This window comes from Polypterus senegalus, chromosome 8, assembly GCF_016835505.1.
Source record: "Polypterus senegalus isolate Bchr_013 chromosome 8, ASM1683550v1, whole genome shotgun sequence".
Lineage (NCBI taxonomy): Eukaryota > Metazoa > Chordata > Cladistia > Polypteriformes > Polypteridae > Polypterus > Polypterus senegalus.
In genome coordinates, this window is record NC_053161.1 from 158,794,774 (window position 1) to 158,822,099 (window position 27,326).

Genomic DNA, 27,326 nt, shown 5'->3' on the forward strand with positions numbered 1-27,326 from the left:
ATCCAGGAATACATTTGACTACCTTCAGACTTCACCCTGCTATGACTAGCACTATAGCTTCTCTTTTGGGAGTGTTCTCTCTCTCATTTACCCTGACTGAACTAGGTGCGAAAAAGAACTTCTTTCCCTGCCACTAGTGGCAGAATAGAGCAAAATGTACAAGCAAGGAAGCTGGCTTCATAAATTTTAATCTTTAAATATATTATTAAATAGCTAGTGCGTAAGTGAAAGCAAATAGATAGTGGCAATTCATACCTGGATCATCCTTTAGATCTGAAAGCAGAAGAAAAATCTGGAATACCTCTAATGTGTGTGTTGATTTTAAGTAGCATTTATCTTATTAGTTGCTCGAAGTTTTGGCAGGGTGTGGGGTTTGGATTCTCATACATTTGCAACCTTAGTCCTCTTCCTGGAGTGCTCATAAGATCTAAAGTCCTATCCCCTTAAAGTTATTCATATCCATCCTTTTGATATCATAGATAGAATATTAAAGTTGCAGCGGGGCTATATAATAAGTATTTGTTTTATTGTCAGTGCCGAGTGTGTTTTTTTTTCATTGTCCTGTTTGCTGTACTATATGTGTGTATCGGTAAATGTTATCCCCGTAAGTGAAAAGGCGAAGGATGATGAACGGAGACCGCAACCAAAGACGGAAATCACCTGTTGAATCCACCAGTTAAATCTGGACATTCTGTATTTAAACGAGAGGAGCGAAAGGCAAAAAAGGAGGAAGGAGAGAGAAGAAAAAGAATAATTATGCATTCATATTTCATCTCATTTCCAATCATTGTACAATTCCATTACTTGCTTCTGATGGATGCGAACCATTATCACGACTACCAGGAGCAAGAAACCCCGGGGTTTGGATACATATCAACCATTGCTGAGGACACTTACGGTGAAGTCATTTTTTGTAATGCCGGGAGGAAGCAATATATCACATCCGTCAACATTCAACTGTTACCGGATTTTATTAGCTTTTGGACTCATTTATCACTTTCATTTCCATTGTTGTTTATCATTCATCTGTGCTTGTGTTTCGTGTTTATTTGTTTATTATTTGGGGCAAGGAAGGGTTTTGTAAATATTGTGTTTTCGTTTAATAATTATTCACTGGTGTCACTGGGTTAGTGGTGGTTTGTGTGCGCACACACACACACACATATATATATATATATATAATAATATATTATTGAATATTCATCTGTCTTCGTGTGTATTAATATTTATCCTTGTCAATATATCCGTTTTTGGTTTTACATATCTGTCTACTGTTTGCTGGTTATGGCTTGTTATCACCTCGAGAGTCATCAGGCTCTTGGTAGTGTAGTGGCCGGTCTGGGCAAGGGGTTGGCCGTTACATAAGTATCCATCATATGGGGAAGCGGTGCTAGTGAAATAAATCAGAAACTTCTTGTATGTGTTCTTGTGTTACTTCTAAAATTATTCGGAAGTGGACTTCTCACTCTGTGTATAGAGAAATGTTTCATAAACCGTCTTATCTGCATTTTAAACTCTGACTTCAAAGACATTATACAGATAATTATCGTAATATTTCATATGTTACAAATGCATAGCAACAAAGTAAAATAGCAGCAACAAATCAAGTTTCAGAAATGCATTTTGTGCAGCCCTTATTGCAGTTCAATTCTCTTTATTCTTCAACATAACTTGAGACCCCATTACACCTTCCCTTGTAAAATATCAAACGTTTCTTAGTTTTTTCCTCCAAAGCTTTAGAATGTGCTTCCAATGACCGTCCAATTACATTCGGTCTACAAATATGTGTAATTTTAAAATATAAAAAATAAAAACATTGTTGTTAAATAATAAATAAATATAATTAACATCCTGCACACACACTAGCCAGGTTGAATGGCCATTGTAGATTTATCAACATTCGGAATAGAAAAAATGGCAATGTTAGTTATACTTAGCTTTAGCGAATTTAACATCAGTTGCTTTTTAGGATTTAAAATGCGAACATGGCTATGAACTTTTCATTAAACGGTCCCACAGTCTTGACTTACCACAGTCCCTCTAATTTACAGTTATTGTTCCTCAACCCCTCATATAGCAGATGCACTCCTGAATTCCCTAGTTGATTGTCATTTAACTGCAGCTCAGTCAGCTGTGAGTGTTCAGCAGATAGAGCCAAGGAAAGATCTTCACAACATTCAGAGGTGAGATGACATGAGTTCAACCTGTAGGAATAAGTAGACAGAAAGTGAAGAAATTTATACTGACACGTTTCATCTTTTCTAAGTCTGAATCCGATGAAAAAGTCTTAATTGCAGGGGACAAATTCTTACTCATACAAGGGACACAATGCCATTTGTACCAACACAGGCAACCTCTTACTTTAAAGAAACCAGACACTGAAGATTACAAAGGAAGTTCACTCCAATGTTTCTTTAAAGATTACTTTTGACATCTCTATGAATTGCCATTATCCTTCATTGCAGTGTCAAAATAAATTAATGAGATTCTTCTCTCTTTTATTACTATCTTCTAACATTTGGCTGATGGCTTTATCCATTATTACCACTGCCCAAGGATATTTAATAGCTGGAGCATCATCAAGCAATACACAGCTGAAAACTGAACTAGCAACCTTGATGTTTGAAATACTGTGTCACTATTTCACACTACCACAAGTTCTTGCTTTTGTCACTTAGCCCATGGTGCTTTGTTTCATGCTGAACACAGTTATGGTCTGGAAATGCACTGGAGACTGGTCAGAGATAGAGAATTCTGGGATCTTGTGAGTCTTTCCTTGATATAACACAGACTGACTGCGTATTTTAGAGTTTAAGGGATAGCCAACAATGAGACACAAAGCACAGCACAAGGTCAGAGATTCTGTACAGGCTAGAAAACCTTTATGACACACATTTTGGAAACACTACAGGATATACAGCCTATGAAATTGCAGTAAAAGTTTAAAAAAAGTGTTTAACTATTTTTAGCTGAGAGTTCCCTGCCCTGCGTCTCTTAGAGTGAATTAAAATAGACATACTAGCTACAGGAGACTCAGTATCTTTAAAGATTAATGGCTCTTTATTAAAGTATAACCACTTTGGTTTCAACTGAACTTGGTACATTGTTGTAACCTTACATCTCAATCCAGTCCACTTTTCATTGAACACTTCATTCACCAGTTAGACAAATAAGACAAAGTCTGGTGGAAAGTTCTTAACTTTATGTTCTTAACTAAATGACAAATAACTGAATATTAATCCAGGATTCTGCTTGCAGAGAGAAACAGTTTCACATTAAGAAATTAACTAACTGTCAAATCATCATCAACAAAGGACTGCAGGACTGCTATAGCATCTAATAATCTAAAGGTTTTTATCTTGGGGGACTACTGATTTCTGTGGCTACATGTCTATGGCATTTCAGTTCACCCAATTCTGAATTTCTACTCTTGTTCACATCATGCTTTGTATGTAATTCTTTCAAAATAAATGGTGAAATTAGTATTCATGCCAGTATATCATTAAGATCAAGTTAAGTCTCTTGATTTCTTGGACCTGTCAATTTATCTTAAGCATGTCATATAATGGGGTGGCACAGTGGCGCAGTGGGTAGCACTGCTGCCTCGCAGTTAGGAGACCCGGGTCCTCCCTGCTTGGAGTTTGCATGTTCTCCCCGTGTCTGCATGGGTTTCCTCCCACAGTCCAAAGACAGGCAGGTTAGGTGCATTGACGATCCTAAATTGTCCCTAATGTGTGCGCCGTGCGGTGGGCTGGCACCCTACCTGGGGTTTGTTTCCTGCCTTGCGCCCTGTGTTGGCTCCAGCAGACGCCGTGACCCTGTAGTTAGGATATAGTTGGTTGGATAATGGATGGATGTCATATAATGAACCAACATAGGGATAGGCTAAAACCTTAGGAGTGAGTTTTGGGGGAAACAGTGGTAGAAAGACAAGAAAAGAATCAAAGAAATCACAGAACATTTATAGGAACAGGGGCATCAAGACATCATAAGACACTCTAATCATCTTTTCAAATTAGATTGTAATCTCCAAAGATATCAAAATAATAACAAAAAAATATACAAGGTTTGAAAAAAAATTAAATACAACAGAACGCATCATAATTAAGGCAGGACTGCCTTAAGTAGAGAAACAAGAAGTTGTAGTAGTAAAGAGATAAGATCAGTGACCAGGGAAGAGAAGTCTCACTGATAGAGAGAGAGAAGATGCACATAATTTGTAAAATAAAATACTTTTGATTGTAAGTATAAGGGTCCCAAAAAATGGGCATAGATGACAAAAATATTACAGACTATATTTTGATGGTTGTCACATTATGTTTAAGGAATTCAGAGGATATAAAGTAAAGCTGAAAGAGACTCAATTCAAAGACACAGTGGAAATATTTTAAAGTCATTAAAATTAATCTCCAATTTCCTGGTTACATCTAGCATTTCATTTGGTTTGCTCTTAATGCTTTTGGGGGAAAAACAACAGAAAACACTCAGTGTTTGCTCACCTCAGTTTCTCTAATTTACCATTTCGATTCTTTATTCCCTCACAGAGCAGATGCACTCCTGAGTCCTCCAGCTTATTGTTAGTCAACTCCAACTCAATCAGGCTTGAGTGTCCCACAGACAGAGCCGATGACAGATATATACAACATTCTGACGTGAGTCCACATGACCGCAGACTGTAGTGATAAGGAGAAAGCAAGTGAAAAGTGTTAATGAAGCGCAATAATAATCTAATGCACAGGTAATAAAATATCAAACACAAAATAATTGAAATCAGATTACGTAGGTGTTGCTGCAGTAAGCATTGGTGTCACCTTGTGTAATTTTTAAATGCAAGCTCTAATTTTTTGTCTTTAATGCATTAATATATGAAATGTCTTTGTCACACACTCAGTGTTTTCTCACCAGAGTTTCTCCAATTTACAGCTTTTGTTCTTCAGCCCTTCACATAGCAAACGCACTCCTGCATCTTCCAGTTTATTCCATCCCAGCTCCAGCTCAGTCAGGTATGAGTGGCCAATACAGAGAGCCATGGAGAGAGCTGAACAACATCCAGAGGTGAGACCACATTGAGACAGACTGCGGAGAGGGGGAGAGAGTAAGTGAACACTCACCAAGTACTGAAGGTTCTGGTTTGCTGTCATATATGCATAAACACTACAAATGAGATTCTAACTTCTGTATCTTCCAAAACTAGTGACAGGAGCAGAAGACCAGCAACAGTCCCTAAATCTAATTGTGTGAGAGTTAATGATACAACATCTGGAGTGACAATGTGACAAACAGTATTAAAACCAACAAATCGGATTTTGCATGTGATGCTGTGCTCTTTCTGAACATGTCATGTGTTTTTATTTTGTGGGTCTTAAATAGTCACATCCATAAAGACTTTAGGGATTTAAATCCATAAAAATCTCTCACTTTTTCACAAACTGTTAAGGACGCTTAATGATTCCTCACCTTAGTTTCACCAATTTACAGTTTTTGCTCCTTAGGCCTTCACACAACAGACGCACTCCTGAATCATCCAGTTTACTGCTTCCCAGATTCAACTCATTCAAAAGTGAATGTTCAGCAGCGAGAGCAAAGGAGATAGCATCACAACATTCAGAGGTGAGACCACATGACTGCAGCCTGTAGAGATGTGAAGAAAGGAGGTGAAATCAAAGGATTGCAGATAAAATCTAAATCAGCTTCCTCAGGTAATCAGTTCCACTTCTGAACCCTGTTTTGCAAATTGGCATTTCTTTTCCTTATGTGCTTCAAAGTACATGTGTGCTTTAACATATACTGAGCACAATTTAAAACCCTAATATAAAGCTGAAAGCCTGGATGCTCGTTACATATTTATATACTACTGGACATACATTATATTTCAATGTGTGGAAAAATAAAAGAATAAACATCAATTCAGCAATTCAAAAGTCTTAATTTAATTTCCTAATTCACACAAAATTTCAAATGTCACTCTCAATTTTGTTTCTCTTCTTTTGTTGTATCACATCTTTTTCCCTGAAGACTTGTAGATCTCATTGTCCTTCTACTGCCCTAATCAGAGTCAAATGTGCAGTTTCCATTTTAATGAAGAATAAAAAAAGTGAATTTGGTTACATCTTAAAAAGTTTACTACTTTGTTCCTTTACTGCTCGCTGAAGTCACTCATGTTCTCAAGTTTTAGTTTGCTTTTTAATACTAGGGTGTTGTACCGTGTTAGTTATTATGAATGTAATGAGGAGTCAAGCAAAATGACACCTTTTATTGGCTAACTAAAAAGATTACAATATGCGAGCTTTCAAGGCAACTCAGGCCCCTTCTTCAGGCAAGAGGTAATACAGAAACTGGAATTCCCTATGTTTATATACACATACACACTAGGACATGTAACAAAATTGGAATGCTTTAAGTGAGACATCTTAAACGTAAAAAAATTAATAGACCTCTTCGGACTAAGATTCATTTAGCAAGAGAGGAAAACAATGTCTAGTCAAGATCTTTGCCCGTAATGTGGAAGGCAAACATGAAGGGTTGGGTCACAAGGATCTTGTTTTTGGAATGGCTGCATGAGGCTTTCGCTCCCACCATGAAGCGATATCTTGAAGGGAATAATCTGTCTAAAAAATGCCTTCTTCTGATGGACAATGCACTAGCACACCCTCCAAATTTGGTTGACAATATGGTCGAGGAGTACGACTTAACTAAGGTCGTGTTCCCCAACATGACTCCTCTTCTGCAGCCCATGGGCCAGCAAGTTACATCAAATTTTAAGAAGATGTACATCAAAGGACTATTCGCCAGGTGTTTTAATGTGACCAAGGAGACGTCTTTGACCCTGAAGGAGTTCTGAAAGAACCATTTTAATATTGTTCATTGCGTCAACCTCATCGATAAAACCTGGAAAGACGTCACATACCGGACCTTGAACTCGGCCTGAAAGAACCTTTGGCCTGAATGCGTTCCTGAACGGATTTCGAAAGATTTGAGCCTCCTATTGTGGATGAGATTGTGTCCATGGGCAAGAGCATGGGTCTTGAAGTGGACAATAAGGACATTGAGGAGCTGGTCCTGGATCACAAGGAGGCGCCGACGACGGAGGAACTCTCTGAACTCCAGCAGGAGCAGCATAAGTTGCTCACTGAGGAGCAGTCCTCAGCGAAGAAGAGGAAAGGGCAGATATAAAAAGTGATGCAATAAAAGCCGTCATAGAAAAATGGAACGAGTGCCAGGAATTTTTTCGAGAAGAACCACCCTGACAAAGTGGTTGCGAACAGAGTGGTAAACATGATGAACGACCATGTCGTTTCGCATTTCCAAAAAATTTTAATGCGCAGGAAAAGGCAAGTCACATTAGACCGCTATTTCATGAAGTCTGGTCCACCAACTAAACGGCTAAAAACACCAGAAACCCAAGAAATCACAAGAGAGAAAACACCTGAAGGAGAACATTCCTCCAACACGGAGCCGAACTCTCCCTCAAAACTGTAACCTCCACTCGAACCAGCTTCCTCCTCACTTCCTTCATGCCAGAGCTCAACTCACGCAAGGTTAGTTTTCTTGGTTGTTTATGGTTAATTTTTGTATAAATTAAGGATTTTTCAAACTCATTAAAAAAAAAGTGTTTACAGCGAGCGGTTCGTAAGGGTGTAGTGCAAACTCTTCCAATGTTAGTTTTCTCTGTTGTTCAAGGTTTTCTCAGTATTATTCAATGTTTTTACATTTAGTTTAATATTACACTGTGTTAAAAAAAAATATTTACATACAGTTCATGCTCTCTGGAATGGATTAATTGTATTTACATATAATCTTATGGGGGAAATTACGTTTGGGTCGTGACCAAATTGGGTCGCGTCCAGAGTTTTGGAACAAATTACTGTAGTGATATCCCTTCCTTAATGGGGCCTATCTGAAAATCTTAAAAGTGCATAGTATGTTTGATTTAGTGATTCCACTGAAACCCCAAAGTTTCAGACAGTAAAACTAAACTTAAGAAGGTTTTATTACTCACTTCACACATTTACAGAAGATAAGACCTGATGCCAGTTTCTTGATGCATTCTGGGGTAAGACTTGTGTTTGACAGATCAAGCTCCCGAAGCTCTCTACAGCAGTTGATGACAGTGCCCAGCACAGCACAGTCAAGAGGGGATAATGTTGTTTTACTAAAATCCATCTTTAAATCCATCCCAATAGCATCTCTGATTAATTTTGTATTCTGAGTTTCACAGAGCCACTGACATACTTGTAAACGTATGCCCTTCTGTCTTCCCTTCAGAGCCCGCTCAGCTCTTTGCTTCACCCACTCCAGGATCCGCTTTGCTTTTTTCCTCTCTAATGTCCCAAGAATTTTTTCCAATGTGTCAAACGCAGACTGTGTAGCCAGTCCTGCCAGGAATTGAGTGAATATTTCAAATCGTCCATCTTTACAAGAGTCTAGATTTTCTAGCATCTTCACAATGTCCTCTGATGGATCCAGGTAGAAGACACAAGCAGCCATGAACTCCTGTAGTGTGAGGTGGAAGAATGTGTACGTTGTGTGGTCTAAAGTGCTTTCTGTTTGCAGGATTTCCTTGAGGAACCCAGAGAGGAATGAAGAGGACAGAAATGGCCGGAGACCAAAGGTGGACATCTCAAACTTGTCATAAAACACAAGAATCCTTTTATCCACCCCATAATAAGCCATCTTTCCCAGTTTAATCAGAATCTCCCTCTGGTTCTCGGCTTCTCGTCTGTGATTGGTCAGGATGTTGTGAAGGAACATCACAAAGAGCTCAGTGACAGTTCTGGGCGCAGCTCCTCGCTCTTCTTCAGGCTTGGTGAAATAGCTCTTCAGCCCAGAGCAAATAATCCAGCAGTATGAGGGGTTGAAGCACATGGTGTAGAGGACAGTGTTATCCTCCACGTACTGAAAAGCTTCACTGCCCAAATCAGTGTCAACAAAGTACTTCTTAAAGTACATCAGCCTTTGTTCATGGAAAAACCCTAGGATCTCTGCAAATCGATCAAATCTCTTCATGTCCAGTGACTCGAGGGCTGTTGGTCTGCTTGTCATGAGAACTGAACAACCCTTCAGTAATGTCTGGCTGACAAGGCTGGTGACCAGTATGTGAACAGGAAAATAGTCATTTATGTTTGAGCAGAGCCGACGCTGTGTGAAATCCAGTTTGTGTTTGTACTCATCCAGGCCATCAAATATAAAGAGGATAGATTCAGGTTTCTGCAGGATTTCTCTCAGCCGTGGGTCATTAAGATATTTATGGTGTCTCACAATCAGCCTGGTTAGTGGCATCTGTGGTTCATTCTCATTGTCAAGGAGGTTGAGCTCTCGGAATTTGAACACAAACACAAATGCAAACCTCTGGTATTGAGCACCTCTGGCCCAGTCATACATGATTTTCTGTACCATGGTAGTCTTCCCAATTCCAGCCACTCCACTGACCAATACAATTTTGGGGGGAATGTCACCTCTAGAACACCTTCTGAAAAGCTGCTCAGTCCAGATACGCTCACATTTTTCTTTTGTCCGCTGCTCCACCAGCTCTGCATGAGTCCTCCCAGTTTTCACAAGTTCATGTTGAGTCTCATTATAGGTTCTTTTGTACTGATTAATGACCACCAGCTCTATGTATCGAGTCTCAAAGCCCACAGCTCTGGTGCATGGCTCTATAGAAGAAGGCTGTTCCTCCAGATTTCTTGTGAATTCAAAGACATTTCCTTTGTGTTTGTCATAAAGACCTAAAAAAAAAATCACAAACAAGTGAGAAAACAGAGGAGGGCAGGGCTGGAGGACTTGGTAACTAGAGACACGAGACTAGTCGGTTACCTCTGATATCAGTGTCAATGTCAGGGTGCTTAAGATTGGCTTGAATATCCTTCATAAGGTCCAATCCTAGAGAGACAGCAATAGACAATCACAAACATGAGGAGGAAGAGCATAACATATTCAAAGGTAATGGTTACTTCCTTGAAAAACATTTAAAAAACTAAAAACTGAAATGCAGAAATTATCCCTTGTATAAATTTGAGTGACTGGTGCCACACGGTTACTTTATGGCGACACAAAATGGAAACGCCTGAAACAGAAATGCAAGGAACGAAAGGAAAATGTGTGTGCAAATTTGTCACCAAGGTTAATCACACCTAGTAGGCATGGAGATCACTATTTCAAACATAATGACTGAGTTGACCTGACAGCATGGAATACTGGATCAAGTTTACCAGTTCACATAAATCTTTTATCTAAAGACAAAAAAAAGCTTTTGGTTTGAAATTCATCATTAAAAATCTGAGCGAGAGATCTGAGAAGTTATGACCTAAACTGGAAATGAATAGAGGATCACAAACAAAATCAAATGTCAGACATGAAAGAACACAGGGTTTGACATCAGCTGACAGTTTTCTCAAATGAGAATGAAAAGCACAAGTTCAGAAAATATACATGGGGTAAAAAAATAACACAACTTTGGATCTGAAAATTTGGGATACGAAAAGAAAAAGGTGAAACACTGGAGAACATTTCTCCAGTAACCTCTCAAAGAATTGAGAAGGATAAAATGAACACAACTACTGATTATAACTATGAACATGAAGGAAGAGGTAAGGTCAGTTACTGAGAAGAATTAAACTTTACAGTATGTCTCCCGCCATTGTAAAAGAAAAAGTAATGTCTCTAGACAATGGGAAGTGTATGTAGCTATGAGTGTGACCTTTAGAAGGCAGCGGCATTCCATTTTTTGGGTAAATTTAGTGTGACTTATTGACTCTTGTTGTACATTTCTGGACAGAGGAATGGGCTAAAATTCCTCCAAGCGGTGTGCAGGAATGATCAAAAGTTACTGGAAACGTTCAGTTGCAGTTATGGCTGCAAAGGGGGGTCACACCAGATACTGAAAGCAAAGGTTCACATACTTTTGCCACTGATAGATAGATAGATAGATAGATAGATACTTTATTAATTCCAAGGGAAAATTCACAATATGTAAATATGTAATATTCGATCATTTTCCTTAATAAATAAATGACCAAGTATAATATTTTTGTCTCATTTGTTTAACTGGTTTCTTTTTATCTACTTTTAGGACTTGAGTGAAAATCTGATGATGTTTTAGGTCATATTTATGCAGAAATATAGAACATTCTAAAGGGTTCACAAACTTTCAAGCACAACTGTAGACCCAGGAAGGCTTAAAAAAAGAAAGAATAAAGCTAGAAGATTTGGTTTCCTGGGGAGTCATTTATATGTTTCAGTGTTAATAATGGTTTCTAGAACATGTTGCACAAAAAAGTCCAGCCAAGTGCTTGGCAGATGGTCGATGATTTTGTGCATCGCCGAGTGGCTGGACTCATTGATGATGTTAAGTAAATATTGTCAATTGGCTCCAAACATTTGCAGAAATATCCTCAAAGTGCCAAACCACAGAAGTCACTTTTTTATTTTATCTCACTGCCTCACAAGAAAGCACTCATATTCACAGCAGGAGGCATGTGATCTCCCCATGCTTAGCTGGTCTAGAAGGAGTGTGCTTCAGTTGAGGAAAGGCAGCCTGATCAGTGCACCTCTCATACAGTTTGAATGGGAAGAGTGCAGGTATATTTGCAGCATCACAGACTAAATGCTCAAAGTGGGTCAGTAGCAGTGGTACTCGAAGTTTCAATGGGACCCCCACCCCCATCAATATTGTATACTAATATACATGCACTCCGATCTCCAAGGGGGAGCTCTCCTCCCAAGTGTGTAAAAGTAATAATAAATTGGTAGGAGGGACAAGGTACTGACCAAAATGAGTACTACCAGTAATTTGGTTCCACTTGAAGCACTGATTGCAGGAAAAAAGTGTAGCGTCTTGGCTGTGAAGTGGTGAATCTTTAAGCTTAAATAGCTGACTCAGCATTGTTTTGGCACCGGGCAGTATGAAGGTTAGCCTCCAGTGGATTACAGCCTATGTAAACTAAAACTATTGAAAGAAACTGAGGGCTGAGCTCAACAGGATTCCCACAACCAATAACATTTGGAGGAGATGGCCCTGGGCAGCTGTCTGAGTAAAAACATAAAAGGATTAAAAATGAAAGCCATAGCAGGCTGTGGAAGTTGAACAGGTCAACAAGTAATGAACTGGACTGAAAGGATCAAAGGTTCACAGCGTGCTTTGGGGCTGAATGAAACACCAGACCAGCACACTGGGTGTTCTCCACGGTCATAACAATGGAGAAGTGGCAGTCAGGGATGTAAATAGATATTGCTTATTTCTTTTTAACCATAACATTGCTTAAAGACATGGTTCCTTTTATTAAATCTTTATAGTAACCTTAAAGAATAATACATTATTCTATTTTATTATTATTTCCACAAACCATGTGTAATAAGTATATAAGTTTAATATGTCACTGTGCTCTGTACAAAAAATATTTTATAAATCCACTCACAAGTACAGCTAACACAAGGCCAGATGTAAGAGCCAATCTTAGAAAGTTAAAGTTTTGAGTTAAACTCATATTAATGTTTGCTTAATTTGAATAGAATATTAATCTCTTTCATAGTCATAGCTTATGGTATAGTCTTTTCCCCCTATAAGTTAGCAAGAGATAGAACCTTCTTACTATAACTGAATAACAGTGTGATAATAAGCTCAGTTTGTTTGGAACAAGTCCCAGTAAAGAAGGACTTGAAAGACCCATTTTAAGCTTAGAAATGGGATAAGCATACAGTTTTCTGACCGTTTTGAAATGGTCCAGAAATGTTAAGTAAATAGTAACGATTTGAGATGTAACCAGATTTAAGCTTAGAATTCAACTTTTCTTAATATTAATTTTCCCTTTTTTGCGATTTTAATTTTCTTTTTTTTGTGTGATCTGTCTTACTTTAAAACTTAACTAAACTTTCAAAAATGAAGATATTTTGTCTGTGGAATCATTTCTGCGCGTCAGGCTTTTGTTGAATCCCATTTTTTGAGTTGAAGCTGCAGAACTTTGGTAATTTTGGGAAAACGCAGCTACACCAGATTTAGCACACAGGGGCTCATCATTTAGAACTGCTAGGCAAGCATTTTAAGACGAGACAAGAACAAGTGCAAATGGGCAACGTGCACTATTTCTGTGTGTCAGAGTCAGTGTGGCACTCGATCTTCTTTTCTTGTTTAGAATGGCATGATTTACCTAAGTGGAGGCCTGCACATGAAGAAAGAGTATAAAGCCTTGGAAAAGTGCCCAGCATACCTTTGGAGCTGACGGACGGATGGGAGATACCGTCATCCGATCCGGAAAATCCGTCCAACGCAGCGGCGAAAATGGCAGACTCTACACAAGGTCTTGTCATGGTTTAGCGTCTGTTATGCTGCGTAAATCGTCATTAAAGAAAGATAAGTTATTTTTCCTATGTGATTTCTTACCGCTGTATCACTAAGGGAGTGGGTATCAGCTTTTAATATTATATCTATATAGTTTCGGTTATGTAACATGCCACAATTACAAAAGAACTTATTCCAACAAGGGAGCTAGCACCCCTTGCTGGATATACCATGTTGTTTTCCTTTCTCCTCTTCGCCATAGCAGTAGAGGGTTGTACCGTGTTAGCCATAGATGGATACAGGAGAAAGTAGGGTGAAATGACACCTTTTATTGGCTAACTAAAATAGAATACAAATGCAAGCTTTCGAGGCAGCTAAGGCCCCTTCATCAGGCAAGGTAGAACTCCACACAGAGATTCGCTACAATAGGAATGTAATCATGAAAACAAGTTTTCTGAAAATCTGAAATAAACTAATTACACGGTGTATAAAAGTAGTGCCTTACATTTTTAAAAAAATCGAGTGCCATTGTCTTCTTGCGTGTACATCATTGGAAGCTTGGACAAATCAACACTAACCTGTCATTTGCATGCATGATAATAAAAGACAAATCGTGTACTATAGCCAAGCTATGAACAAACACAGTGAAGTATGATTTTTTTCTAAAACGCATGCTGATTTGGTGTTTTTGTTCAGAAGATAGTAGAAGGAGAACAACTGAGGACAACGTGTTTAAGTGACTAAAGGCAACTTCAGTTTCCTGAAGAAAAAAAAAAAACCTTCTAGTTTCCTGTTGTGTGACATTTAGTCAAACCCACTTTAATATGAGGCAGATCTAATTTTAGAGTTTCATGCCAACAGGGCATTTGGATTTGTACCTTTTTTTAAATTAGCAAATCACCTTTGACTCATCATAAGACATTTCAGAATATCACTGCGTGTGCTGAGTTGCAGCAATCTGTAAGACAATAAAATTAACTGATGCTTCCCAAAAATATCCACCCATAACTCCTCCACCATCACCCCACCCGGGTACATGGTGTCACACACATGCGCATGGGGAAGCAGCTAAAGGGCTTGAATGAGAGCAATTTCGAGCCAGATCGGTAGGTAGCACGGAGGGAGGAAGTGCACAAATTCTTTCTCTTGCTTTTCTATAGACCGTTCACGGGAAATTCCAACCTCTCCCTGATGACGTCATTCCTGGTTCCGGCCCCATGGACATCACTTCCGGGTGTGAGACTATGGATTAAGGCCCTTCCAGTTCCTGCTCCTTTGATGTCACTTCCTATACTGACCTTTAAAGCCGCCACCTTTCCTCGATCCCCTCAGTTCTGTTCTGGACGCCAATCTGTACACATCTGTACAAACCTTTAAACCATTTTGCAGCCAGGGAGTAACATACCTTTATATACCTTTGGACTAAGCATGTGTAATGGAAGGATTTTTCTAAAGAATCAGAGCAGATGGGCGTTGGTCGCTCAGTGCAAAAACCAGCTTCAAGAAGGAAAAGTACTGGGAATATAGCCAGAGGGTTATGCTGACTTGTTTTTCACTTTGAGGGGCTTTTACTGTATTTTTGTGTGCCTCCTGGTATCAGGTGCCGTCTGGTTATGCTGACTTGTTTTTCACTTTGAGGGGTACAAGAAGGAAAAGTACTGGGAATATGGCCAGAGGGTTATGCTGACTTGTTTTTCACTTTGAGGGGCTTTTACTGTATTTTTGTGTGCCTTTTGGTACCAGGTGTCGTCATCATCAGGACCAAGTGCAAAACAACACTGCGTCCCGTGGAAAGGTGTGTATGCTGAAACTAATCACTTCTGTATACACTGCTTGCACGTAAGCCGCTTTGGGCAAGGACGCTCAATTAGTATATAAGGGAAGGTTTCGCCCTCAGTTTCTTTGGAGGCTCAACCGTGGGGACAGCGCGCACTGCCCGGTATTTGAAAGGCAAAATGAGTTGGTCCTCTGACAAGACTGACAAGCGGGCCCCCTCAGTCTACTGGTCTGGGATGATGGCTCTGTGTCTTTTTATATGTCTGTAAGTATTGTTTTGTTTTGTATGTCTGCATTATATGTGTTTGATTATTATAGTTGATTAAGTAAATAAAATAGAAGTATTGGACCTCTTCTCTCTGATTCTTTGCCTACTTATGTTCTAATCCCTTGAACCATTTTCCCGAAACAAAACAGCATGTTTGAAAATGGGTTGATGATTTATAGTGCTTAGAGGGGACTGGGCAGTCTAATGGTCTGGAATCCCTACAGATTTTATTTTTTTCTCCAGCCGTCTAGAGTTTTTTTTTTTTTGTTTTTTCTGTCCACCCTGGCCATCGGACCTTGCTCTTATTCTATGTTAATTAATGTTGACTTATTTTATTTTCTTACTGTGTCTTTTATTTTTCTATTCTTTATTATGTAAAGCACATTGAGCTACTTTTTGTATGAAAATGTGCTATATAAATAAATGTTGTTGTTGTTGTTTTATGTAGCTTCTTGGGAATGGGTAGAACAGCAAATTACTTGTAATCTACAAGAATCTCTCTCTCCCTACCAATACAGTTGTACATCGCCGATGTTTTGAAATGACGATGTGAACTTTTAAGACATCACACAGCCCTAGTCTACATATTTATGGTTTTCTATCTTGTTTTTAATCCTTTGTCCCACCCTCCTCGTACTTTGTCTGTAAAATTAGTGGTTCACTTTAACATAAGACTCTATTAACTTACCTCCGTCTGTTATTTCCTCTAGTATTTTTGTGAGGTTTGGAGATGGAAATTTCACCAGCTCCTCAGCCAATGCTTCCCACAGGCTGACCAGCAGCACACTATCCTTATGCATAATTTCTCTGATGAAGGACTCCACACCTCTTCGCCCCTCACACTCTTCTTTGGCTTTTATTTTCTAAAAGTGAATGAATGAAGATAACAATTAGCGCGCAAAAGAAGTGAATCTGGTGTGACAACCTGACACTGACAGTATCATTTGTTATTCAGGATCAGCCTGTCTCAACTATGAACTTGAGACAATTGACTTGAATTTACCGCTTTACTTAATTATGTCTCCAGTAACATGGAGACATGCTTACCTTTGCATCATTGTTGGTGAGGATGTTCTTGGTCACCAGGTTCTGCAGGATGCTAGTGATGTCATACTCAATCACATAGACTACTTGAGACATGTAGTACTCTGTGATCTTGAGGAGATCATCATAAGAGAATCTTTTAATAAGTTTAAGAAACTTCTTTGTCAAACCTGAAATGAAAGTAGAATAGACATCTCAACAATAACATTAAAGGAATGAATCCGTATTTTATGTGTGTGCATTATGTACAGTGATCCCTCGCTATATCGCGTTTCGACTTTTGCGGCTTCACTCTGTTGCGGATTTTAAATGTAAGCATATCTAAATATATATCATAGTTTTTTTGCTGGTTCACAGATTTCTGCGGACACTGGGTCTTTAAATTTATGGTATATGCTTTCTCAGTTTGTCTGCCCAGTTGATTTCATACAAGGGACGCTAACTAAAACTCCTCAATGATATACGATATGCTTCCTGCGTGGTGCTTGATTGTTTGCTTTTCTCTGTCTCTCTCACTCTCTCCGACATTCTCTGCGCCTGACGGAGGGGGTGTGAGCAGAAGGGCTGTTTGCACAGAGGCTGTTTGCCTAGAGGATACAGACGCTCCTCTAAAAAATGCCACTTTATCGCGGTGCTTCGGCAAACTTAAAAGCCCAACAGCACGTATTGATTTTTGATTGTTTGCTTCTCTCTCTCTCTCTCTGAAATTCTCTGCTCCTGATGCGCACTCCTTTGAAGAGAAGATATGTTTGCATTCTTTTAATTGTGAGAAAGAACTGTCATCTCTGTCTTGTCATGGAGCATAGTTTAAACTTTTGACTAAAGGGTGTTATTTCATGTCTAGAGGGTTCTAATAATGTTAACAGTGTGGGAGAGTTTATAAGGGCATAAAATATACAAAAATAACCATACAAACATATGGTTTCTACTTCGCGGATTTTCATCTATCACAGGGGGTTCTGTAACGCAACCCCCACGATCGGGGAGGGATTACTGTATTTTATAAAATTTGTAATCTGTCTTTTACCTGTAACTTGGATACAGTGCTCCGAGTGTATACTTAATGTGCTTAATCTACAAAAATAACCAACAAAGCAACTATTTATTAAGAAAGCTGAAGAAAATGAACATTTCAACTAGCATACTACAAGAATGTGTACTGTCATTTTCACTCCTAGGCTGATTTTGGGGACTGCTTGTAACTAATAAAAATACACTTTTGAAAATGATCTAAGTGGGGTCTGCTCTGTGTTGAGAATCACAACTAGGGCTTCAAGAAATAACAAAAGACCAAAAAGAAAGGCAGATAAGATAGTAAAGGACCAGACGCACTGCTTCAACAATTGCTTTCAAATCTTACTTCCTGGGGGACAATGTCTGCTGCCAAAACTGAAGCAGAAATAGGCCAAATTCAATTTTGCTGAAATAGGCAACTATTCTAGAATTGATTTATATTTTAGATTTATATATAAATAATTCTTTACATTTATATAGTGCTTTTCTCACAAATCAGGGAATTAATTAGGAAATTAATTAAAGGAAGTTAACTTCATGGTAAATACCATGAAATTTGGACCAAAAGCAAACAGCAGATTCTTGGGTGGATAACATCCTTTAAACCAGGACTTATTTTTTAATTACAAATAATACATGCATACCTTGCTTAGAAACTTACTCATCTACGAGTAGTTCTAGGTGCATGAGCATGTGTAGTGAAGTACATACCATACTGTTCATAGAATCTGACTTAACTCTTTGCAATTTAGGACATGGGGCCACGAGGCACAAGATAGGGAATTAAAATAGTTTGGGTCTTTATTTTCTTATCTTGTTTTTCTTTAATGCACACAGTATACCGTAAACGTTGTTTTTCAGTTACAGCTTCCCATTTTGGGTCGCTATCATTGCAAGCTCCAAGAATTGAGACAGCAACATGTCTGAATCTGTAACTGGATTAGTGAGAAGCTGTGTGATGCTAATAGAAGCTCAAAATTGTTGCCAATGTGTAAAATGCTCAAATAAATCATTATTTTAATTCCATTAAAATCTTATATGCCAGCAATGATCGAAGAAGAAGTTGTCGTTGTCCCAGGCAGCCCATTAGCCCAAAAACGCTTTATATTTATAAATTGACATAATTATTATTGGTATTAATGTATTTAAAATATTCAATGCTACCCACAATATTCCCTAGACCATACTTTTGAATTCTCTGGGCCTGTGAATTTGTTAATTTGACTTCCACAATTTCACTTCTTGTGATGTCACTACTCCCCGGTCTTTCCAAAATGAGCACAAATGAACTAAAATTACTGTTAGTAAAAACCTCTTCTAGTATCCTTTAAGGGCAGCACGGTGTCGCAGTGGTAGCGCTGCTACCCCGCAGTTAGGAGACCCGGGTTCGCTTCCCAGGTCCTCCCTGCGTGGAGTTTGCATGTTCTCCCCGTGTCTGCGTGGGTTTCCTCAGGGCACTCCGGTTTCCTCCCACAGTTCAAAGACATGCCGGTTGGGTGGATTGGCGATTCTAAATTGGCCCTAGTGTGTGCTTGGTGTGTGGGTGTATTTGTGTGTGTCTTGCGGTGGGTTGGCACCATGCCCCAGGATTGGTTCCTGCCTTGTGCCCTGTGTTGGCTGGGATTGGCTCCAGCAGACCCCCGTGAACCTGTGTTCGGATTCAGCGGGTTGGAAAATGGATGGATAGTATCCTTTAACTATTCTCTAGGTTTATTCCTTTGAACCTGTGTGCTTTTAGTAATTTAATTTAATGAATATCTTATTGGTCACTACTACATCCTCTTACCTGTTTTAGGTCAGTACACCTGACCAGTTCTTAGGTCAGGTGAACACCTTCACACATGCACATCAACAGTAAATTTCCTATTAAATTTGCTGTTCAACACATGGAACTAGGGAAAAAAACCTTTTCATAATGGGGAAAAAGCTGTTAAAAAGGTTCTACCCAGTCTTATCAGCAACAAAAAGATTTTAAGAGCAAATGCCAAGGTGGAATAAAAATTTGTTGAGGCAGGTCAAACACACTGAACAACAAGAATTCGATACAATGAGAGACATTTGAACACAATCCACATATTTTTTTTTTGTGGTTTGAAAACACTTCCAAGTTGTTTTTCCCCCCAAACTACTATAAATTCAAGAATAAAATCTCTAAACTATTCCAACCTGATAGAGCAAAAACATCTTCATCTCGTCTTCTTTTTCTACGGAACATTGATGTGAACTTCTCATTCAAGCAGTGATCAGTCATATTTGGATGAAGAGATAATGTGTGATTTAAGAGGCAAAGTGTCTTCTTTCACTGCCTTTTTCATCAACGACTTTGCATTAAACAGGGACTGTGAAAAAAAGAACAGTTAACAATAAAATTGAGGAAATACAAGTTGATTATAGTAAAAAATTAAGGATTTTAATTTAAATTTTAGATTGCTGGTTATTTTAATTTCACAAAAGTAATTTTCTTAAGTACAATTTTCTGTGCTGTTCAATGTCTGGATCAGGGGTTTTCATGCTTTTGTCTTGGCGTACGGCCACACAGGAATTTAAATATTCTGAAGTACCACCTCTACTTTTGTTGTTATTATTTTTATGAAATTGTTATGTGCTGAATTGTTAAAACGTTATTCACTGCGAAAAGCATTTTGGTGAATTTAGTCAATCTGTAGCGGAGCCACATAAGTGTTGTTGTTTATTGTCTTTGCACTCTGTCGCGTCTCGTCACATCTATCCATCCATTATCCAACCCTCTATATCCTAACTACAGGGTCACGGGGTCTCGTCACATCACCCCGTTTAAACTAGTATGTGTTTGTTTAAATGCTGTCTCCGTAAGAAGAAAGAGTTGCGGGGAGGCAGCGACCCCCTGGAAACGTCACAACCGGAGGTTTTTCCATCACATCTGGCTCATTATTATTTAAACGGGAAGGAGGGAAAAAAAGAAGAGAGAGAGGAGAGAGAAGGAGATTCACCTAACCGCAACTGATCATTAATTTCTGCCTTCATTCACAGTGCAACATTGTTGCAGTTTGCTTCTCACTCGGCCAGATTACTGCAATGCATTCATCTCCAGAAACCCCGGGGTTGGACATTATTTTCCACTATCGGCGAGGAATCACGGTGAGATTGTTCCGGTATTTCATTCTGTAGAATCAAACACAAACATTTTGGGACAGCTATCAGTAATTTGGACAGTTATTTACCCGTACTTATTTTCACATTCATTATCATTTAAGTAATCATTCGTTGTCGTTATTTGTATTGTGTGTTTCTTATTCGTGTGCAGGGACAAGGCAGGATTTATTATTATAAATAAATAAATACTGGGGTTTTGTATTGTTGTATTTTTAATTTCATCTAATATATTACTGCATTTGACTTACATTTGGATATTGTTTGCTTGTGTTTAACTGTCGATTGGGGGAAAATATTATTTGTCAGAGGTATGGCTTGGTAGATTTAGGTTTACCTCAGTAATTTATCCAGGCCGTGGGACCTGGTAGTGTGGCTGCTGGCTGGGTAAGGGGTTGGCCGTTACAAATCAACATCATTAATAATTGTTTGTCTGAATATTATTGACCACAAATTAAATACATTTTATTTTGGTACGATGTGCAGCGTGATATGTGCAAGGTTGGTAACCCATTTAAGGGTTAAATTCTATTTTGTGAAGTTTCCATTCTTTAATTGTGGCTGAGTATGGTGTGGTATTAAAAAGTGAATAATCTTACCTCTTGCTAAACTCACAGCGGATTGTTCACTTTATTGCACTCTCAAAGCACGTACGAATTACATATTTTTATTTAGAATTCTGTAAAGGTATAAAAGAGGCAGTAATGAAAGCCATTTTACCTAGAAGTAGGGTTCTTCCACTTTGTTAAGTCAAACTATATGGGATTTTAAAGTAACAGGCATCTGCTTTTTTTTGGTACTCCCTCACATATTACCATTCTTCACGTACCCACAGGTTGAGAGATACTGGTCTACATAAGAGTTTGTAGTTAGTATACAGTACCATAAGATTTGTATGTTTTTTTTTTTTATGTTTTGATTTGGACAAAAATTGTAACACACAAACATAATGGCAGTTTTTTTTACTAGGCTTGCCACTATCATGAAAATCTGATAGATAATTATCTAAGCAATAATAGCGATTAACAATTGCCTTTTTAATTTTCCCCCCCTATAATTAGTGGAAGTCTAATCTATATATATATAATTCACTAAGGCAAGACAACCATGAAAAGCACGCCGGAAGGGGCGTGGATTCACTAAGCCACCGACAAGTGAGACACCTATGGCGCACGAAGGAAGGAGCCACGCCCACCAACTCCATTGGATACGACGACAACTCGCAGGGCCACGCCCACCAAGTCGGACGCGAGGACACAGAAAAAGTGGTGTCATTTATATTCGTCTGTCGTGGAGGCCACATGCGGTGCAGGGCAGGTTAATGTCATGCACCTCCGAGCTACGTTGACTGTTCATAGAGGCGAGTTTCTCGCGGAGGTGAATCGCCATATGCAGCATGTGAGGGGTATCTCATGGGATCTTTAAAACAATCCTTTACAACTGAGGTTAAAACACAATGAAGTAAGCAGTCTTTAAAAACCGAGTTTTCGGTTACAAAGCATGACCGCTTGCACCATAGCAAACTGTTTTACACACTACATACACCAATTCGCATACTCGACAAACATGCGTCTTCTTAGATGCTCCTGCAGGAACACGGAAGACGTTTTCCTACCCACCAACACTCCTTTTTCACCGGCCCGCGTCTACCCTCGCTCTCTAGGCATTCACACTGCCTGCCCATGTGCCCGGACGCAAAAACTCACCTACCACCCAGTTAGCTCCTTTCGTCTGTGCTAGGAGTCCACATGCACGTTGACTTTTCATTATTCTTTTTGGTTTCGACACCATGAAAAACCATGTGAAAGGAACAACGAAGCCCCGCCCAGAAACTCTACCCCTCCTCCCACGTGCTCAGGAACGCACCTCAGACCACTGCCCGCCAAATCAAACAGCTCATCAAACACATACTCACTCGCTTTGGTCTGTGCTGCGGTCCAAACCCAGCTGTGAGCCACGTTGACTATTCTTTTGCCCTCCATGGCTGCCGCTTCAAATGTATTTCATGAAAACAACAATTCTTTCAATGTTATGGAAATTCCTGCTTCAGGTAACTGTTTGTTTCTGTCAGTCGGGTTTTTTTGGAGAAATGTCATTGACGAAACTGTTGCTCTCAAACTTCGTGACATGGCTCTTAGCTTTGTTTGCCAACATTGGGATAACTTCGGTGACGTGGTGTCCGTTGTTCTTAGTCACAGAGGCATTGTTATACAGTCTGCTCAGCAATACGCTGATTACATGAATACGTCCGGACTCTATGGTGCAGCGTGTCAAACGGTTTGCGAGGGGTATCCCATGGGATCCTTAAAACAATCCTTTACAACTGAGGTTAAAACACAATGAAGTGAGCAGTCTTTAAAAACTGAGTTTTTGGTTACGACGCCCCACCACGTGCTCCATGGCAAACTGTTTTACACGCTACATACAGCAATTCGCATCCGAGACAAACATGCGTCTTCTTAGATGCTCCTGCACTTTGTTCACACCCCCCTCCCACCTCGCTACTACCGTGGTCAGGTGTCTTGGTGGATTATATATAGAAAGGCAGCCGAATCCGCACAGAGCAATGAAAAGTCTACAGTTCCATCTTTTCGTTCACTTTCTATTGTATCCTCAAACCCTCCCATTTTAGACAACTGTGTCTTTCCAGAAGTGTTTAGCATTCAATAAATAATTATGCATGACATTGACTGTGTGTCTACCCGGCGTGGGTAAGCCGTTGAGCCCCATTCGGGCTGCAAACCGTGGAATTCCCACTAAGTGCGACTCATACGCTCCCCAGGGCCGATCTTGGCGACGGGCAAAAACGTGCTTCGCACGTGGGCGGCCAAACTCAAAGGCGGCCTTTTAGGAGACGTGCTGCAACCGGCGGCTGTCCGCCTTTGAATTTTAAAGTCTGAGGGCGGCCGACGACTATAGCAGCGGCGGCGTTTGCAGTGAGCAAAGTTTGACAAAGTTGCGTGTGGCTCATCGCACGCTCTGTCTGAACGGTTCCATTGCTTACCATGTGTTTACGACACGCTCTCTAAATGTGTGTAGTCCCTTAGTCAACGTTCAACTTGCATGTTTAATAGTTGCGTCGCGAAGGCGATAGATTTCATGTGAGGCGCGTACGTTCCTCAACGGGAGTGCGAGTCAAGAGAAGCGGCAAAAGACAGCGGGGCTGCGGCGATTTCTGAATTGACTGTCACTGTGTGCAGAGCTGCCTGTCGCTTAGAACGATTAAATAAACCGGCTTTCTAATCTAGGCTGGTTTGGTTTGAAATTCATCGTTTGAAATTAAATTTTATTTATACATCCCGACTCTAACCCTAACACCGTCTTAATCCTGTTTGAAGTAGTACAAGTAATAGTAATATCCGTCATATCATAATAGAAAATAGTTACGTAGGGCGGCGAAACCACATTCGCACAAAGGCGGCCGTCTACCCAGGATCGGCCCTGACGCTCCCACTGGTTGCGTCGCGACAAACATGCGTCTTCTTAGATGCTCCTGCACTTTATACGCTCCCCCCTCCCACCTCGCTACTACCGTGGTCAGGTGTCTTGGTGGAATATATATAGAAAAGCGGCCAAAACCGCACAGAGCAATGAAAAGTCCACGTCAGTCACATGTACATCTGGACTGTGTAAAGACGACGACTCAAGTGACAAGTTGGAGGTGGGTACATGACCGGGCAGTACATACTGAACGAGAAATCAGCAGACTAGCATGAAGGACGGAGCTGAATGGACGTCCTTCTCTCCTCCCGTTCCACTCTCCGCGCCGTGAACCCCCATCCCTCCGTCTGGCAGCAGAAGGCGCGAGGACGATCCGCCGGTTTTCAGTCACGGACGATTGTGTGTTGGTTCGTTCCGTGCATTGTTACAATGTTGCTTTTCTTGCCGATTTATTACATTACCGATTTTTCAAATGTTAATTTTCTCTCTGTGCTTAAAATTCATTAAAAAACCGGCCTGATTATGCGGCGTATGGTACGCCGCGGGTTGGCTAGTGATATTATAATAGTGCACATACACCTGATGATGACAATGCTAGCTACTGTCTCTGAAGTTAACACAAACATAAATACAGTACTTCGGAATATATATCCACACTGGGGATGATCGTACACAAACGTGTCACAATTTGCTCTCCTGTAAGTGAATCCTCAGTGTTCCTGACTTCTTCCTCCCACTTGTGTATGAAGAAGCTACAATCCTGCAGATGAAAAGTCAGCTGTAAAGTGGCTTGCAACATTTGAATGTAAAATTGTGAAATGATTACGTAAAATGATCACTGTCAGATCAAATAATTGCAGTTACCTACTACATTAACATTCTTGTTAGTATGCTGTAGTAATTACAGTGCAAGGCTGACTATCAATGCAATGAATTTGAATGAATAAATAAATAAATAAAATACAGTCCCCCTTCATTGGAAATGTTTTATATTTATATTGTATTATATATTCATACATACACAATGACAAAAATACTGTACATATTTTGTATACAGACATTGTGTGTTTTTCTGATTTTACTTTTTGTTTATTTATTGCTGGCAAAGTAGAATATGGTAAAATCATCTAAAAATAAGGTGACATAAAAACAGAGAAAAACAAATATTCCAGTGTACACAAGCCCTAGACAAGGTAGTCATGTGGGATATCTGCCTGTATCTGTCCTAATCTAAAGGGCTCTCCAAATCCTTCCCAAAACTATAAAGTACTAGACTGTAGAAAGACATACAGTGGTGTGAAAAACTATTTGCCCCCTTCCTGATTTCTTATTCTTTTGCATGTTTGTCACACAAAATGTTTCTGATCATCAAACACATTTAACCATTAGTCAAATATAACACAAGTAAACACAAAATGCAGTTTTTAAATGATGGTTTTATTATTTAGGGAGAAAAAATCCAAACCTACATGGCCCTGTGTGAAAAAGTAATTGCCCCTGAACCTAATAACTGGTTGGGCCACCCTTAGCAGCAATAACTGCAATCAAGCGTTTGCGATAACTTGCAATGAGTCTTTTACAGCGTTCTGGAGGAATTTTGGCCCACTCATCTTTGCAGAATTGTTGTAATTCAGCTTTATTTGAGGGTTTTCTAGCATGAACCGCCTTTTTAAGGTCATGCCATAGCATCTCAATTGGATTCAGGTCAGGACTTTGACTAGGCCACTCCAAAGTCTTCATTTTGTTTTTCTTCAGCCATTCAGAGGTAGATTTGCTGGTGTGTTTTGGGTCATTGTCCTGTTGCAGCACCCAAGATCGCTTCAGCTTGAGTTGACGAACAGATGGCCGGACATTCTCCTTCAGGATTTTTTGGTAGGCAGTAGAATTCATGGTTCCATCTATCACAGCAAGCCTTCCAGGTCCTGAAGCAGCAAAACAACCCCAGACCATCACACTACTCGCAAACGCTTGATTGCAGTTATTGCTGCTAAGGGTGGCCCAACCAGTTATTAGGTTCAGGGGGCAATTACTTTTTCACACAGGGCCATGTAGGTTTGGACTTTTTTTTTCTCCCTAAATAATAAAAACCATCATTTAAAAACTGCATTTTGTGTTTACTTGTGTTATATTTGACTAATGGTTAAATGTGTTTGATGATCAGAAACATTTTGTGTGACAAACATGCAAAAGAATAAGAAATCAGGAAGGGGGCGAATAGTTTTTCACACCACTGTATGTGATATTATGTCTGTCACCACACTGTTGACTGGTGATACGAACTCCTCTGATCCACTTGGACATCCTATTTGAAGAACAGTTTGCTTTTGCTATTCTGCAATTAATAAAACTGTAACAGAATTTCACTGCATTTCCTGATCTTCAAGCTGCAGGTGTGGTGTGAGGTCAGTATAAAAAACTGACAAATGTAAATGTTGGATGCATCATTGTTTGAGAACTTGTGTGTAATATTTATTCTAAGGGTGTCTCCCTGTGTTATACGGAGTGAATTTCATGTTTGACAGAGAGAGGGAGCCTCCCTAAAAACAGAAAAAAAATTTAAATGAGTGCTTAAAAGATCTGAATAATAAACTGTGCTTAAAATCAATATTAAAAACAAAAATTCAAATATTATAGCACTACCACAGTAATTACTGAGCCACAAGATAACACTGGATATTTTCATTTACACAAACTCTTTTATAATACTGTATCATACTTTGCAAGTTGGTTTCAATGGATATTTGCTATTGTATGATGTATACTTGTATCAGTATATGGAGGGGATGCTAGCTGTTTAATCATACATGCAAAGTCAAATTAATCCAGATTTCAAATGTCTTAAACACCTGATGATTTAATTTTCATTGTGGCCTGTAGCAAATGAAAAACCATCCTGTGAAACCAGATTATACTTTGGCATTTGAGTTGGACTATGCATTTCTCCTCGCTGAATTTGGTCTCTGTTGCTCAAAGTTCTAACAGTAGTTGGAGTAAATGTAAGTTCAAAAATATGCTTGTAAAAAGATGAACTCTAGAAAGCACACTCCAGCTAAATACTGTAGGAATGAAGCTGGACAGTTTAACATCTGTGGCAGATCGACAGGCGCTAAGCAAGTTCCTGTCAATCATGGAGAATCCACTGCATCCACTGAACAGGATCATCTCCAGACAGAGGAGCAGCTTTAGTGACAGACTGCTGTCACCGTCCTGCTCCACTGACAGACTGAGGAGATCGTTCCTCCCCCACACTATGAGACTCTTCAATTCCACCCGGGGGGGTAAACGTTAACATTATTCAAAGCTATTGTCTGTTTTACCTGCATTGTTATCACTCTTTAATTTAATATTGTTTTTTGTATCAGTATACTGCTGCTGGATTAT

General features: G+C 39.5%; 1 protein-coding gene across 1 annotated transcript in view; it reads right to left on the reverse strand.

Moving 5' to 3' along the window:
- LOC120533164 (NACHT, LRR and PYD domains-containing protein 12-like) overlaps window positions 1–27,326 on the reverse strand; it is a 39,857-nt gene that overhangs the window by 5,655 nt on the left and 6,876 nt on the right. Inside the window, exons 2-10 of the mRNA XM_039759867.1 lie at window positions 19,542–19,714; window positions 16,365–16,531; window positions 16,006–16,180; window positions 9,814–9,879; window positions 8,000–9,725; window positions 5,458–5,631; window positions 4,903–5,076; window positions 4,500–4,673; window positions 2,031–2,204 (exon numbers count right to left, since the gene is read on the reverse strand). Coding sequence (XP_039615801.1) covers window positions 2,031–2,204; window positions 4,500–4,673; window positions 4,903–5,076; window positions 5,458–5,631; window positions 8,000–9,725; window positions 9,814–9,879; window positions 16,006–16,180; window positions 16,365–16,531; window positions 19,542–19,626 — 2,915 coding nt within the window. The 5' untranslated portion in view covers window positions 19,627–19,714. The remainder of the gene's footprint in view (window positions 1–2,030; window positions 2,205–4,499; window positions 4,674–4,902; window positions 5,077–5,457; window positions 5,632–7,999; window positions 9,726–9,813; window positions 9,880–16,005; window positions 16,181–16,364; window positions 16,532–19,541; window positions 19,715–27,326) is intronic.